This window comes from Carassius gibelio, chromosome B7 (genome assembly GCF_023724105.1).
Source record: "Carassius gibelio isolate Cgi1373 ecotype wild population from Czech Republic chromosome B7, carGib1.2-hapl.c, whole genome shotgun sequence".
NCBI lineage: Eukaryota > Metazoa > Chordata > Actinopteri > Cypriniformes > Cyprinidae > Carassius > Carassius gibelio.
In genome coordinates, this window is record NC_068402.1 from 12,110,533 (window position 1) to 12,126,779 (window position 16,247).

The window sequence follows — 16,247 nt, forward strand, 5'->3', positions numbered from 1 at the left end:
GTGATTTATTTATTTGTATTTATGTTTTTCCAAGATTAGCTCACCAGCTCCACCTAGTGGGGTGCAAACTGACAGACACTGTACTGGTGTTGCCTCAAAATAAAACGTACATGGATAAACCATCAATTCTTGTCTCTAATGTTCTTTCAACTTATTTTAAAGTCACAAAAACAGTGAGATTAGGAAAATCAGACATTTTAAGGCCAATAAAGAAAAGTTTTATTTCTCAAGGTAAAGAAAACAATATCGGATGCAAAAAGAAAAATATATATATATACCATCTGCTTTGCTTTTCTCTTCACTTTCACATATGTACACTTTTCAAAATCTGTGATATTTACAGAGTGAAACATGAAGCAAGAGAGGTCTGGCTTTTGGGGATTTCCAGTCTCCCTTGCTTCACAAATAAACCAGAAAGAGGGGACAAAATTAAATCTAAACAATGGTCTCCAAACTAATTCAAAAGAAAGAGCTTGTAGCATAAATGAGTAGTCTTTACCAGTTCTCAGAGTTTAAAACTCTCAAACACGTCTTGAAAACAATAATTACAACCATTCTACTCAAGAAAAGCTTCAGCAAAGCTCCTAAATCTAGCCTTGTCATCTTATTAAACTGAAATCTTCTGAAAATTTTACACACTGAGAAACCCCCCCCCCCCCCCACTATACTTTGCATGTATTTAAAGATCAAACTGTTTTGATAGTTTCTTCGACAAAGTACATGGGTTAACATACTGTACATTATCAGTAGAATTAGAAGAAATTGTTTTATCAATAATTGCAGCAAAGGATTCCCTGCTTAAATGACTGGTATAGCGCTTTATTTTTGACAATCTAATACATGTTAGCTGACTGGTCAAGTCCATTTAGGTGTGATTTCTGACATAAATTTTCAATTAAGAGGTTGTAATTCGAATGGTTTTATGATCACCTACAGGAAACGGCATTCAGACTAACACATTACATTGATTAGTCTTCAAACAAAGATCAACTGGACAGTTCACTAAGGAATAACATTTTTTGTAACAACTGTCAACACCATCTCTCACAGCAGCTCTTTGGCAAAATCAGGACAATATTTTTCTGTATTTTGAATAGTTATTTATATATGTATATTTTTTTTTATACTCTTAAATAGACCAAAGTAACTAATATTGTATACATCTGTGAAAATGTAGTGTGGCTGTGTTCTCTAACTTTTCCAACAAAGAAATATGGTGGCACTTACTAAGTATGCAAGCTGCTAAATAAAAAAAAAAAAAATAACAATTTGATGTGACAAGATAGCTTATGTATCTCTGGAACGGTTACAAATGAGCCAAGATCAATTACCAACTCAGGAGGTAAGAGATCAGTTCAAACGTTATTTCTCAGTGAACTCTGAAATGGAGACTACTGACTGTAAAATATGTAAAGAGTCTAGAAAAAGAGGAAAAAATGCATTTTGGATAGAAAATCTGGAGAACTGGGAACACTCAGAGCTTTGAGGGAACGATCACCCTCATCTAACTGTCTTTTTTATGACTTGACCGTCGAGAGTCTCTACATTTGTGGCAGTTAAATATGTCAGGCACGTTAGACTTCTTAATTTTGGCACAAGAGAGGTGCACCCACACGCTGCACTGACTACATTCAATCATGGGCCGTCCTGCAAACGGTTTACCGCAGTAACAGGTGATCAAATCCCACGAATCATCCCCTGCAAGGAAAAGATGCAACAAATTATATATATTTTTTAAATTAAATTGTAAAATCATTAATTAAATGTAAAAAAATAAATAAGTTGAATTTTTTTTTTTATGATAATCTCCTGTAAGGAAAAGATGCAACAAAGAAAAAAGAAGAAAAAAAAAAATTGTATTTAAATTGTAAAGTCATTAATAAAATTACTTTGTGACTAATTAAAAAAATAATAATAATAATAATAATAATAAAAAAAAAAAAAAAAAATTATATATATATATATATATATATATATATATATATATATATATATAGTTTTTTTTATTGCTTAATATTTATTTTCTTAAGATACAATTTTTCAGAATTTCATTTTTTAGAAAGTAAAAAAAAAAAACATTTATTTGAACTAAAAATATTTTCTAACACTTTGTAAATGTTTTTTACTGTAACTTCTGGCCAATTTAATGTATCCTTGCTGAACAAAAATATTATTATTTTATTTTTTTTTCTTATTTACTCATGTATAATTGCTTCCAAGCAGCAAAAACTGTTTTCATTGATAAAAATAAGAAATGTTTCTTGAGCACCAAAATCAACATATTAAAATAATAACTGAAGGATCATGGGACACTAAAGACTGGAGTAATGGTTGCTGAAAATACAAAGATGTTGTATTTCACCACACTGATATAAAATTAAATACAATGTTAAAATCCTTCAATTAATATTTACGAGCATTTCCAAACCATCTAAATCTTCCTCAGTCCCTAATAAACTCACCTGACTCAACCATTATGTCTTCATCAGCTATCCAGGTCTCTCCCTCACTGGAACTCATATCGGCCTCTCTGGTGGCTTCCTCCTTTTCTTCTTTCACCTGGGCCTGTAGTCTGCGCTCTGCCGCTGCTCCCTGGTCCAAATGCTCTTCTCCATGCCCGAGACCGTTCTCTGAGTCTGTCTCGCTTTGGGCCGAGCTCTTAAGCTTCTTAAGGGCTTTGGACTGTTTGGGGTTCTTACTGCGCTTGATCCTTGCACGCTTCTCGCCACCGCTGCTGCTGCTGTCACCAGCGCCTGAACCCAGAGAAAGGCGCTTCAGCTTCTTGTCCTTTTTGCGCTCAGCTTTGCTGGCGACCTGGCCCTCATAGAAAGGGTCTTTTAAACACATTTTGTCCATCAGGGCGCTGTCAGACGACAGCCGCCGCATGCTCTTGTTGCTCTTATTGGCACGAGCCTTGCGAACGAACGTGTGGATGGTGTTCAAGTCCGACGTGCCGTGACTCCAGTTGGGAGCCATGTTAGAACTCACTCCACCTAAAACGCTGCCTTCACCTGAAGCACCAGAGCTGTTTGGAGAACTGGAGGATGCTGGCGACCATGGCCTTTCCTGTGGACAGAGACACAAACAGAATGGTTCAAATGTTATTTTGTCATAAAACATCTTACATCTACAAATACAGGTTGAAAAAAGACCTGTACAGGACTAAAGACGTTCAATGGAGATGACTGGACACACAGAAACCACAGGCGACTGAGGTCCAAAATCCTAAAGATTTCAGCATTAACATGTCCCAAAACAGGAGTTTAATTGTGATTGGAGCTACATTCTGCCAGTCAGTGGCCTTCAAGAAGCAGGACTGGTCAGACCTGGAGTATACCATGTAAAGCTGCGGTTCTCAATGCCGATCCTGGAATTCCCCAAACACTGCATGTTTTGGATATCTCCATAAACTGACAAACCTGATTTCACTCATTGGCACCAACAGCTAAATCTAGGAACTATCTATTATTCAGAAAAATCAGCACCAATAATTGGATTTTCTTTTAATGTTTACATTTTCACTCTCTCCATTTCTTGTTTATCATTTGTATGATAAAAATTGTGCGATGAAGCACAGGTTTAACAAATTGTATTAACTTTAAAATGGTAAAACTTTCACAATTAAAGCATACTATTATTACATTTCAACATTTGTAAAAAAAACAAAAAAAACAAAAAAGATTTTACAAACTAAAGCACAATTAAACAGTTCCCAGCAAGATTTTAACTTAGTTATTATCTACAAAATCCAGTATCTGTCAGATTCTGCTCATTAGCGCATTAGTAAATGCTTGAAATGGGTGTCAAAAAGGTGCAGCACTAAGTCTTCTCTGGGAACAAGATTTGTAAGAGGGCTTTAATGCATGGAACCACACCTAAATGTGAAACAATGCTCCATTCTTACCTCCTTTGGAGAAGGGATGTAACCAGCATATGCAAGAACAAAACTGCAAAACTTGTTGAAGTCCTCCACTGTCCTCTTTCTTCTCTCTGATGGCTGGACATGAACATCATTTATTAGTAATTTGGACAAGCACTGCCATCTGTAGGATGAAAATCTTATTTTCCTTGTTTGACTTACCAGAGTCTCTGCTTTGCACTTCAGTAATGAATCTATGTAGCAAAAAGAAAGGAGAGAGAACAACGTCAATTCGTTGCTAAATAACAGATTTAACCGAGGAAACTTTGCATTTGGAATAGATTGGGGATTTTTTATTTTTAACAAACCTGGTAAAAGTGCGTTTTCGACGGTAAGCTAACGCGCTACATGTGCTATTCCTGGCGACACCCTCCTGTTGATTGAGGCGTAAAATTTAACTGCGCAAGGCACCATTTTACATCCAAACATCCACACGATTTAAGAGACTTTAATTGTGAAGAAAACTAAACTAATATAGTGGCAAACACTATAAACTAAAGCGGTGAAAAATGCGAGAGGACGAAGCAGCTTGTGACGTAAACCTGGCTCTCGTCTCTCGACGTCGAAACACGCCAAGACAACTTTTCTGGTTTGGAAACTCCTATGAAAACATATATGGTTGATCTTAATACAGTTACAATGGCAAAATCTATAAGTGTTTAGAGAGAACAGACACCAACGGCAATGCATTTCGTGTTACCCCGGCACAACAAAGAGTTACAGTCAGGCGGCGAAATGCTACCACGCTAAGCAGCGACCAGCCTTAAAAAGGCAACATTTTTGTCGTAATGTCGTAAAAGTAACTTATAAGAAAAACAGCCTAACCGTGTACTAACAATAATATAAAAAAACATTCGACTGGCACCTGGATCATCAGCGGCACCTAATTTAAAACAGATCTTGTTTTATTTAGCGAAGACAAAATGCGCAACGCTGCGTAACTGCGGTTTTGTTAAACCGGACCCTTAAATCATTTGAACAGAAAGCAGTGGTTGGATATCAGGCATGTTTTAAATCATTTATGAGTTACTGCTTAAACAAATGGCTACAATCAACTGGAGTAATTTCACTTCTTGCACAAGATAGCAGCTCGGCTAATCCCTGTATGAACCAGCTCGTCTGCGAAGTGAAATGTCCTCTGCTTCATTAACGCAATCAAACATTAGAAAGTGGCTGGCACTGAATCAGGTTAACGTTACTTGTGAAATCAGTCTGCTAAACTAAAGGGTATGCAAAGTTACTGCAGTATTAAAGGTGCTAACAGGCTAACGTAACTGACTTTGCTGAAACTGAACGATGGTGGGTGTTGCCGATCACAACAGGGTTAAAGTTTGAATATTTGAAATTCAAGTTTTATGTTTTCCTTACCTTGGTGTTCGGACATTATTTCAAGCATTGTCGCCTAAGAAGCTCGATCCTCTTGAGTTGGGTGACACCGTGCAGCGTCGATCTTCTCCCGGCTTCGGGCGCAGCAAGCCCCGGAGGACTAGCTAGAGTCCAGCGAGCTGGGCATGTGAACGATTCAAACGACGATTTTACTTTATTTTACAAAATGGTCCAATGAAATATCGCTGGATCTTAAATCCCTGGAAATATCAATTAACTTTGTTTTGGCCAGCAAGCAGCATTGCAAAAATGATCCAGCTGGCGATTCGACTACCTAACGGACTATCGCGTAAGAAAAGAACCAGTGATAAAACCAGGGATCCAGCATGTTCTCGCAACGAATGTTAGTAACATAAACTCTGCGTTCGCGTTATTATGCTTTTTCGACGAAAGTTCCCCCAAAATACGTCTGCGTGTCGCCTCCAGCGCGCCTCACTAGAGTCGACGACGTCAACTGACTCCAGACCCCTTGCGGTCAAATTGCTGTTGCGGTGTAAAATTTTCTCTCCAAGGGTTCATGGGACATGTAGTTCAACATGTCAGATTTTCTGGCAGACGGCACGGAATCCAATGGCGAATAAACACCAATACCCATAATTCATTGCGCTAGTCTTTTTTTCTGCAACGCTCATGGGAAATTGAGTTTATCTGTTCCAAATCCTATGGCTTGTACTTGCATAGTACACTATTTTAAAAGAATAACGGTACATTTATTTACTTTAATATTTTTATGCAGATAGTTGGATATTTCAATCAACATGTAAGATCATTCGTTTAACAGGCGGCTTTCCTGGTCATTTCGGTTGCCTGTGACGTATTTTAACCATTAAACCCAAGCCTGTGGAAAAGCCAAGCAGCTGTTTTTCACGAAATGAACATTTACTTGCGAAAGGGGGCGCTTGGCGGCTCAGGAAGAGTTGGTTCACAGGCGACACTGGTTATTATTTAAAATAATGAAATCGAGAAAATATGTAGGCAGGCTAGTATAGTATGGGATAGGTGTTCGTGGGCCTGAAAGCTATAATTTATTGAGGATGGAGAAAAATAGAGATCCTTCTAATAATCATAAATACATTTTCTTCTTAATTCATTGAAAAGCTAAGGAAAAGTCTTGGTTAATTTAACAATAATTTTAATGTATTTTAGTTGAATATAAAAAAATCGAATTTATTCTAGAAATCTAATATAAAATATTATGAAAAGGCAAAAACAAAACAAAAAACGTGATTTTGTTTTATTTTTTACCTATATTGTCAGCCTTTATGTGGCATTTAAAATCTCCCCTCTTTTATCACTTAATCTTTCATTAATGACATGTAATTCTTTTTAATCTGTATATTTCTAAAAATGTTTTTATTTATTTATTTATTTTACTTAATTAAATATACTGAATAATACAGTTGTAAATGACAGCTAGACATGCAGTGATTCTTAATCTCTACTGTTTTTATACAGTTTATGACTGGTACTCGCCTGTCTGAGCCACCGAGCGCCCCCTTCAGGACATAAAAATAATCACATCTAAAAGTGCAAAAGCCGATTTGTTGATTTCAGTTCACTGACCAAACCTCTTAACAACGAAATCAGCTACCGCTTCAGGGGCAGTTTCCACCTTGAATACACCACACAGTACTGTACAGCCTCGACAGGGCTCTTGATCACACAAGCATAAAGAACACGGGAAGGCACGAAGGGGCTTTTGAAGAAGATATGTCTGAGAAGGACCCTAAAACATCTCAGGACCTGACTATTGTGGTGAGTGCTTGATTTTTTCCGAGATACAATACTGGGTCATGCACTTACAGTCGCCTAGTATTCGGTCACGCTCACTAGCCAAAGTGAATTAATGTATAATGAGAAGTGTTGTAAGTGATTTGCCTGTTGTAAGTCTCCATTCATTAACAGCTTTGTCGTGAAGTAGTATTGAAAGATCACTCTCGTGAGTTCAATGCATTTTCAAATGGTTTCTTTGTTTATCAGTCATTAAAATGTAGATGCAATTTATTTTCAGAAGGGTTATACAACGAAAATTTCTTTATATCACTGTTAGGTATCTTGAGTGATTATACGATGTTGAGAGGTTTCCCTTGTTACTATGGTTTTGCTTCCACGCGTGGGCGGGGAGCATGCCCTTAAACTGCTGTTTTTACTCCTGTGTGGGAGGCCCACGCAAAACCCACACGATTCTAGACGGATAACATTTGTGCTCGTTGGACATAGTGTTCATTCACAATTTTTTATCAGAGTTTTAAATCTGATTGTTTGTTTTATATTGTTCTTCTTCGTTTTAGGTACAGACCTTGCTGCAGCAGATGCAGGACAAGTTCCAGACCATGTCAGACCAGATAATTGGGCGAAATATCCTTCCACATTATGCACGTGTTTATCACTGTAATTAATTTAGCACCTAATTGTAGCTTAATTGAGTGGAATCGAAACCTTAATTTATTAGAAGAGAAGTCATGCTTCCTAGATCCTTCCCTTTGTGATGGTAGCTTATTCAAAATGCGTTTTCTCTTAATTCAAATACTTGATGAGATGAGTACGCGAATCGATGACTTGGAGAAGAACATCTCTGATCTCATGAGTCAGTCAGGTGTGGAGGAGTCAGAGGAGGAGATAAAAGTCACTGAGACCTCTGGAACAGCTTGAAGGCAAAGACCAGCACCATCCTAGTAAGCGTAGGTGGTGCTTATGCACCTTTGACGATGTCATTCTTTCAAAGTTGTTACTATTTGGAGAGCATTTATATTCTATAAACTGCAGCAGAATATGATATGTATCTGCTTGTGACTCAGGTTCATGTTACTTCATGCCATATCTTTGTGTTTTGTTTAATTTTAGTATCTTTTCTCTTTCAGACTGCCAAGGAACACAGTGAGGACCTTCTACTGCAGTATCAGAATTTTTAAATGAAATGTGAATTAATCCTTTTTTAAGTAATTCATTAAAAATGGTGCTTGCCTATGTGTATTACATAATATATTACATAATATATTACATGCTGTTAGGTTAAAACTATATTACTGGACAGGAGATAAACAAATGAAAACTTGTTTTTGTATTTATTCATTGCATTCACAGGGGAAATCATGTGATTCCTGCATGTTTTGCTGATGATTAAAAACTCCATGAAATGGCTTTGAAGTCGCTGTTTTCTTTCCTGCGCTAACATTATTCTTTTTAAAACGTGTGTTAAAAGTGTTAAACTCCACATTTTATTTTTGTCAAGATCTGCATTTAAAGTATTTAACTGGAATACATGGCGACTTTTAAAAGGTCTTCATTAGAAAGTGTCTGCAGCCAGTGTAGTTATGACATCTACCAGCAGGGGTTAACTGGGTCATGTTAATCATGCATAACCTTGACCCATTGGATGCACCACAAGAATGTGCACGGTTCCAAAGCCTTCATTAACGACTAATGTCAAAGGAGAACCATATCAGCCAGACTGCTTGAAGATATGTGGTATTAGAGGAAGGGACATTTTAAAGCCTTATTAACGCCTTGCTGTTTTAATTGGTGACAACAGATGATCAGACCAAGTTAGAAAACAAATCAGTGATCCACCATCATGACTTTTATGGTATTTGACAGTGTTTATATATGTATGTATTTACTCACATATATTTTATATTATTCCACACCAGACTCAAGTAAATTGTACTTAAAATTGTTGAAGTGGCATTCATATCTAATGTCATAATGTGTGTGTATGATATTATGTTAATAACACAATGTATGCGTTGTCAAGAACCAGGCTTGGCAATTTTCTGCCAAGCTAACATGGGATGTGTTTGTGAGTGAAGTAAACATAGTTTATCTCATTTTGACATTTCTGAATATTTCTGTACACCTTACACTGAGTGTTTGTGTCATTGATGAATTTAGTGGTGAATGAGTTGTTGATAATTATTTATTTTTATTTTTTAGTGCTTCCACAGCTTTCTATAGAGAGATCTCTGGTAATATAACAAAGTGCATACATACAGTATCTTAATACGTTTTCTAATTATTATTCTAATATTATACTTATTCTATTATTTTACTATTATTATGATTAGAATTTCTTAATAATCCTTCAAAATATCTTAATACAAATACAAATATCTTTTTTTTAACTGTTTATTTCATATTTTCTTACCATATACAGAAAAAATGAACAAGAGAACATATAGTAAAAAAAAAAAAAAAATTAAATAAAATAAATATCTTAACACATTACACAAATACCTAACTCAAATTATAAATAAATAATGCCACTTTAAGCCGCCAGGCGCTACCAGGACACAACACACCAGGCCCTAAATGAAGACAGAAAATGAAAGAGTGGCTGTGGCAGGGAGTCATTTTTTGTTCCTCTCCATGTCTTACTCCACGACCTGAAACAAATACACAAATCAGTGTTACTTATCTTAATACATGAAATTTAAAGCAAATTTGACTCATATGAAAAGAAAAAAAAACTAGCAAATATTAGAGATTCTAATCTCAGTACCGGAAACCAGTCATGGAGCTGCATCTCCTCCAGAACAAGTCTCTGCTGGGGGTCCGGCTGCAGACAATCGCAAATCATCTGGCAGCATTCTATTCAAAAAGAAGGGAGAGATTATGCACTTATTACTTGCACCTTTTTATAATTAGATTTCAAATTGTATACTTTCAACTGTATAAGTTAAATTGTCCATCTTTGTTCTTTTATGAAGCTCTCACCTTGTGACAAGTCGGGTTTGGACCATTCATTCTTGCTGATCATTTGCAGGTCTTTGTCGTCTGGATAATACCCGCACACCATCACGAACAGCAGGATCCCTAATGACCAAACTGTCGCTGGCTTTGCATAGTACCCACCGTCGACATAGAACTCCGGTGGACAGTACATTTCTGTACCTAGAAGGAAGAGATTTTGATATTTAATGCATTTCTGCAGCATGTACAGTAGGATATGTTTCAGTGAGCTAAATGACCTGCTAGCAAATCATAAAACCTACCACTGAAGGTCACGTAGGCAGAGTCCTTCATGAGCATGCCGCAGCCGAAGTCAATCAACTTAACCTCCAACGTGTCCGGGTTCACCAGGATGTTTTCCAGTTTTATATCTCTATGGAAGACGCCACGCTCGCAGCAAATGTTAGCGGCATGAATGACCTGCCACATTAAATGTCGTGCTATCCCCTCTTCAAGCCTTTGTCGGAGCTTCACGAAACTAAACAGGCTCATGCTTAGCATGGGCCGCTCCAAGACCATGACATAGTAGTCGGGGTCGTCCTGCCAGTCCAGGAGTTTGATTATGTGTGGAACACTGGGGCCCATATTGGCCATGAGTGTCAGGCCAATCTCCATTGGAAGGCGACTGGGATGGCCAGGCTAAAAGAAAGAACATTTGATGCTTAGATTGAAGGTGGTTTCTCAGATTAACATGAATATAAGATGTTAGAAATGGATATAACAGTGACTGAGATGCAATAATACACGTAAGTAATACATGTAAGTAGCGCACAGGCTACTTACAACTCTGATATATGGCAAATCTGGAGTCTTTTCTGCAATTTTCACAGCCACCTGTTCAATCAGACAAAGAATTGACAATTATCAGGTGCATAGAGATCATTACGGTCATGAATACCGAACAAGTATGGAAAGTTTTATAAGTAAAAAAAAAAAAAAGAAACCTTGAGGCCATCCTTGCAGCGAGTCCCTGCATGCACATGGCCATAGCCTCCTCTACCCAGCTTGGGCCCAAATTCGTATCGCCAGAAAATGTGTCCTATTTAAAAGATAAACAAATGCAGTAAGCATGAAATACATTTTTATGCATTCTATAATTGAAACTAACATTTTCTAATTGTCATATATTTATTATTCGTACTGCTGTCTGGCTCCTCCGCTTCATCATCAATGGAACTATCTAGACTTTGGAGGTCCTCAGCAGCGGGAAGGACTTCAGAGCCTAAACCTTCTCCAAAATCATTAATCTCTGCAATTTCCTGCAGAGAAGTCTTATCTGAAGAGGGAAATAATATTAATCAAATCAGTTTAATATCATGAATTAAATATTGCATCCTCAAATTTGTGTGGCATTTTAAATAACTGAGAATGTGAGAATCTGCATGTATTATATTTTGAATTCTTGCTGTAAACTTACCCTTGTCCAGCTCTTCCGATCGATCATCTTTAGGGGAACTAACTGGAGTGCTGACATCCTGAGGTTGGAGGATATCTTGCTCCAGTCGTTCCTTAGCACTGAAGAGGACTTCAGAGACTGGATGGATCTCTACACTGTCCTGTAGTGATGTCTGATCTAAAGAGAAGAAGCCCAATAATATGAATAAAATAGTGCACACTCAAATTACAGTAGTTTTTCATTTAAGGGCACTTTTGTAAAAATATTAAACATTTCCAAACAATGTAAATAAATTGGTCTGGATTAAGATCTGACAGGTTTGGCAATAAGACCTAATAAATCCATTCACTGGGAAATTGAGAATTGGATTATGGCAGTAAATTTACCCTTGTCCAGCTCTCCCACTTTGTCCTCTTCAGTCAGACGAGCTGGAGTGTTGACATCCTGTTGTGGTGGGACGTCCTGCTCCAGCAGTTTCTCTATAGCAGGGAGGACTTCAGAGACTGGAGGTTCTTGGTGATCATGGATATCTACAACAGGTATATGTTGTAGAGAAGTCTGACCTACAGAGGGAATATTAATAACTAAAGTAAAACAAAAAATGCTAATGAAAAATGATTGAAAAATGTAATTTTTTTTAGACAATTTAAAGCCATCTGTAAAATAACTAGTGTTATTTTATTATCATTGAGGTACTCAATGTTAATAAAACACATATTTCATAGAAATTTGTTATCTCGTAAAAGGAGAAGTGCCCACCAACATAGATCTAGACAGATTTATGAAGAATATTTGAGACAAATAGGCCTTTTGTGTATATAGAAAACGTCTTAGATCTTTGAGTTCAGCTCATGAAAAATGGGGTAAAAGCAAAAGTGTGGCGTTTTTCATTTTGTTCAGTGTATTATACTTTTTTTAGTGTGATAGTGATTTTTTGTTATACATAAAAAAGGCCAGTTGTACACGAGAACAACATAAGTTTCCCTAATTAAAGAATGTCCCATTAAAACTTCCATCATCGTATGTGATTTTACCATCATTAAGTCTCCGATACGATCCCGCCTCATTCTGGGACACTTCTTCAGCCTTAGCCAGGTTGTATTTTCCTGCTTTTCGGCGGAAAAAGCGAAGAAGGCGATATCTCCAAAACCTTTTGTAGTTTTCCTCTCGTCTCTCTGACTCTTTTCTCTCTATCTCATCAGCACCACCAGGCGTCTCATCAGGAGGATGAGGATGGTTTTCCGCCCTGATGGGGGAGTATTTGAGCAGCACACAGGGTTGGGGTTCATGTGTATGCCCCACTTTAAACGCTTTCTTGAGTTTTGAAAACAATCCCATTATAATAGGGGGTTTTTCACTCCGAAAACAGACTACTCCGAAACTTCAATCAACAAAATGAGCTACTAAGCTCTAAGCCTTTATATAGTCGAAACGTTCCAATTGTTCCGTGACGTCACAGAAGGCTCATACAGATGTGTCCAGCTGGAATGACAGAAGTGCGTGCCCTGTTCCTTTTGAATAATAACATTTATGTGCACGTGCACAGATAGACTCGAAGTGATGCTCAAGCACCTGATCTTTTGGCAAGATAATTGACCTTTTGCAAGTGCAAAGGACGAAAATGCCTCGCGATTTTAATTTGCGTGCGTGTGTGTGTGCGCGCGCTCATAATATAATTCATAGGCCTATTCAAGCTTTTGCTCTATTTTTCAGATTGAAATAGTTCCAAGTTGCATGTTTCCTGCTTGAACGATTCCTCGTTTCTGAACGAATTGAATGATGTAGTCATTTAATAACAATTTCATAACATTCGTAACATAAAAAAACATTAATGAACTAAACATTAAATAACATTCAAGAACGAAATATTTTAAACAGTATGAACCCCCCCCCCACCATAAAAAATAAATAAATTGTGCATGGCCAAGGTTAAATGGGAGTTTTGTGATTGTTTTACATGCTTACAGTACTGTAACTGTACAAGAAAACCATTCAAAGACTGTTGTAAGAACAGCAAAACAATCCTTATGTCCAGATTTTTCTTGACAAGAATACATCTGGGTGATTTCAGAAGTCTTTGAATCAGAAAAAATATTCAGGTCTATTGCTTTGTTTTACTGTTACAGCAAAACTCTTGGTATATTATAAGTTAATTCAACATGTGACATTTTTTATTTGTTCATAATGAAAGGTGCTGAGTTGACAAGTAACAACACATAATTTTTTGTTTTATTTATTTTTCTTATAGTTTTTATACTCCTCTTGGTATATAATTGACCTTTGGCATTTGCTGATGTAAACTCTAATAAGTTAAGAACAACAATAAACTTTGGTCCCCTTCCCTGAAATGTAATTAGGTTCTATCCATTTAAAGGAATTAAGGCAAGAAGAACTGTGATAGAGTGTTTAAAGAAGCACAAGAGGAAATTGTGGCCTAGTGGTTAGCGAATATGACTCCTAACCCTAGGGTAATGGGTTCAAGTCCTGGGCTGGCAATACTACGACTTAGGTGCACTTGAGCAAGGCACCAAATCCCCACCTGCTTCTGGGGGCCACAGCATAAATAACTACCCACTACACACTACTGTGTTTGTGTGTGTTTTCTGTACTTTGGATGGGTTAAATGCAGAGCACGAGTTGTGAGTATGGGTCTATATAGAGTATATTCAATATTTGCATAAAGTGTACTCAAAGCACCATTTAATGAAGGTTTTCATGGTCAGCAGGTATTTGCTTATTGACGGACGTTCACTTCTGAAAGTGGGTTTGAGATATTACCAAACTCATCAGAACAAAAATGGTTGCTTCAAAAGAATTGTAAGAACTAACAAAATACCTGCATCTTCTTGGAAATATCAAATCAATTTTCTTAGGTAATTGTTGCTACTGCCTTTTGTATAGGAAATGAAATGACAGAATTGAATGCCTGGTTGATGTATTGCTGAATTTTCAGTGGGTTAGGAGGACGTGTTGTTAAAGCATGGGGAAAAAGACTTCGGATGTACTCAATCTGAAAAAAACTGTGCTCAGTTATGGCCGGGACATGCTGCTTTTGTTAATCATGCATCTTACAACAAGCACTAGCTACATGAAGTTTCGGTGTAATGTAACCCAATCATTACATTTTAATTTATTTAGTGCTTTTAAAATTCCCCAATTAATTTTTGATGCCCCTTCTTCCTTTCAGATTGTAGTCTTATTTTTTATTTATTGTACAGATTAAATATTTCCTGAAATAAAGCATAAGAAATATAAAGCACAGTAAAATGCTTCATGTCTGCTGTTCGACATTCGGCCTGAGTGAAAGTGCTCAGAGACACTGAGACAATTTCTTGTTAGTACAATGGTTTCTTTGGGGTATAAGCAATTAATTTTGTGAATGCTACACTTGTGAAAGGTACAGCTTTCTGTGTTTCTATTTTACCAATATCATTTTTATTATACCTGCATCATTTAATCATGTTTGGCTCCTATTCCAAAGACGTGGCACTGGTGCTTTCAAATCTAAAGCAGCAATTTAATAAGATGAAGAATGTCAGAGAGCTGAGCCAAACTCAGCTGGCCCCAATACAGAAGGAAAAACTCTAGAATCACCTTTAACTGAATTACCAATATATAGAAAAACGTATTGAATATTGGCATCACAGAGGAGTATATCAATTTTCTGTTTAATAAGTGGTAATAATATTTCTAAAAACAGGTAAACCACGCAAATATGCATTTACCTCACCTTCAAGCAGTGTCCAGCATATAATACAACTGTACCAAAAAGACTTTGGTACAGTCTAAATCCTCAGTCAGAAGTCACAGGCTCTACAGGTCCCGGGATTCATTGCATGGACTTTTCACTGCTAATAAAAGATTCACTGCAAGCATTTCCATCATAGAACATCCTGCAAAGGAAAGCAATCACCTAGAATGTTCCTTAGCATTTGATGCTAATAAAACTCTAATTCTCTTATGTTTTTTCAGCATTTTTGTGTGTGTGTTACTTGGCCAGTACACACAGCAACATATAATTGCACCGGCCTGTTATTATGAACCAAGGTCAGTTTTAATGAAGTCTGCATATTACAAAAACATGGTATAAATTATGGGATTAAAGGCTTGAGAGAGAAGATAAGTGTCATCCAGAGTAAAAAAAACAAAAACAGAATGCTTAAACTGTTCATTTGAGCATCTTAACAAATCATAATAAATGTGTCATTAATATTTGCATTACACCGAAATTTTATTTTACACCAAATCATGGAAAATAAAAGATAAATACACAAAAACAATATTAACCGTTTTAATGATAACATTATTCTTCATTCAAATAGCATATGGTGCTAATCATTTGCAGTGTCTTTTTTTCTGAATAGTGGGGCAGAAATTATACATTTCATTATTAGTCTAATAAGAAGTTGAGGGCTTTATGCATGGGTACCACAGAAATCTCAAATTAGAAAATTACAAATAAAAATTTTAAATGTTCATTTATACGATCCACCGTTGTCCAAACACATGCCCTGGTCTTATTTAAAAGTTCTGACTTTTAAAATGACTTAATTTTAGGAGACTGTTTATTGTAAGTTTTAAAAAAAAAATCATATTTATAGCTATACTGACAGTTCAATACAAGAACATCACACAGTTAAGACTGAGATGATATGAAAAAGTCCTAAATAAAAATAATTATCAATACTGTCCACGTGGTGGAGCTATTTTGTTAGTGAACATTTAGATTACAATCCTATTCAAAATCATACAATAATCATACAGTCATTTCGCTTTGAAAGCTTGTTCAAGATGCCTCATTATTGTTAGGACTGACCA

At 36.5% G+C, this 16,247-nt stretch overlaps 3 protein-coding genes across 4 annotated transcripts; 1 reads left to right on the forward strand and 2 right to left on the reverse strand.

Annotated features, from left to right (window-relative positions):
• Positions 1-195: 195 nt before the first annotated feature.
• On the reverse strand, positions 196-5,800 carry phf23b (PHD finger protein 23b). The gene is made up of 5 exons (XM_052560969.1): positions 5,288-5,800; positions 4,082-4,113; positions 3,905-3,997; positions 2,463-3,066; positions 196-1,698 (listed from the first exon to the last, which is right to left on the reverse strand). The coding sequence occupies exons 1-5, from the start codon at positions 5,313-5,315 to the stop codon at positions 1,505-1,507; spliced, it is 951 nt and encodes a 316-aa protein (XP_052416929.1). The 5' UTR covers positions 5,316-5,800; the 3' UTR covers positions 196-1,504.
• Positions 4,108-8,446, forward strand: hsbp1a (heat shock factor binding protein 1a). 2 transcript variants are annotated; one of them, XM_052560973.1, is made up of 5 exons: positions 4,108-4,250; positions 6,761-7,060; positions 7,597-7,663; positions 7,836-7,980; positions 8,167-8,446. In XM_052560973.1, exons 2-4 carry the CDS (start codon positions 7,016-7,018, stop codon positions 7,955-7,957), a joined length of 234 nt encoding a protein of 77 aa, XP_052416933.1. In that variant the 5' UTR covers positions 4,108-4,250; positions 6,761-7,015; the 3' UTR covers positions 7,958-7,980; positions 8,167-8,446. The 2 variants fall into 2 exon arrangements, with proteins under 2 accessions (XP_052416933.1, XP_052416934.1); XM_052560974.1 differs by having other exon boundaries at positions 4,174-4,508.
• A 1,229-nt stretch (positions 8,447-9,675) lies between these two features.
• Positions 9,676-12,767, reverse strand: LOC127961851 (serine/threonine-protein kinase pim-2-like). The gene is made up of 10 exons (XM_052561123.1): positions 12,464-12,767; positions 11,816-11,959; positions 11,451-11,606; positions 11,175-11,309; positions 10,978-11,072; positions 10,817-10,867; positions 10,297-10,672; positions 10,019-10,195; positions 9,804-9,892; positions 9,676-9,687 (listed from the first exon to the last, which is right to left on the reverse strand). Exons 1-10 carry the CDS (start codon positions 12,765-12,767, stop codon positions 9,676-9,678), a joined length of 1,539 nt encoding a protein of 512 aa, XP_052417083.1.
• Between the last annotated feature and the right edge of the window lie 3,480 nt (positions 12,768-16,247).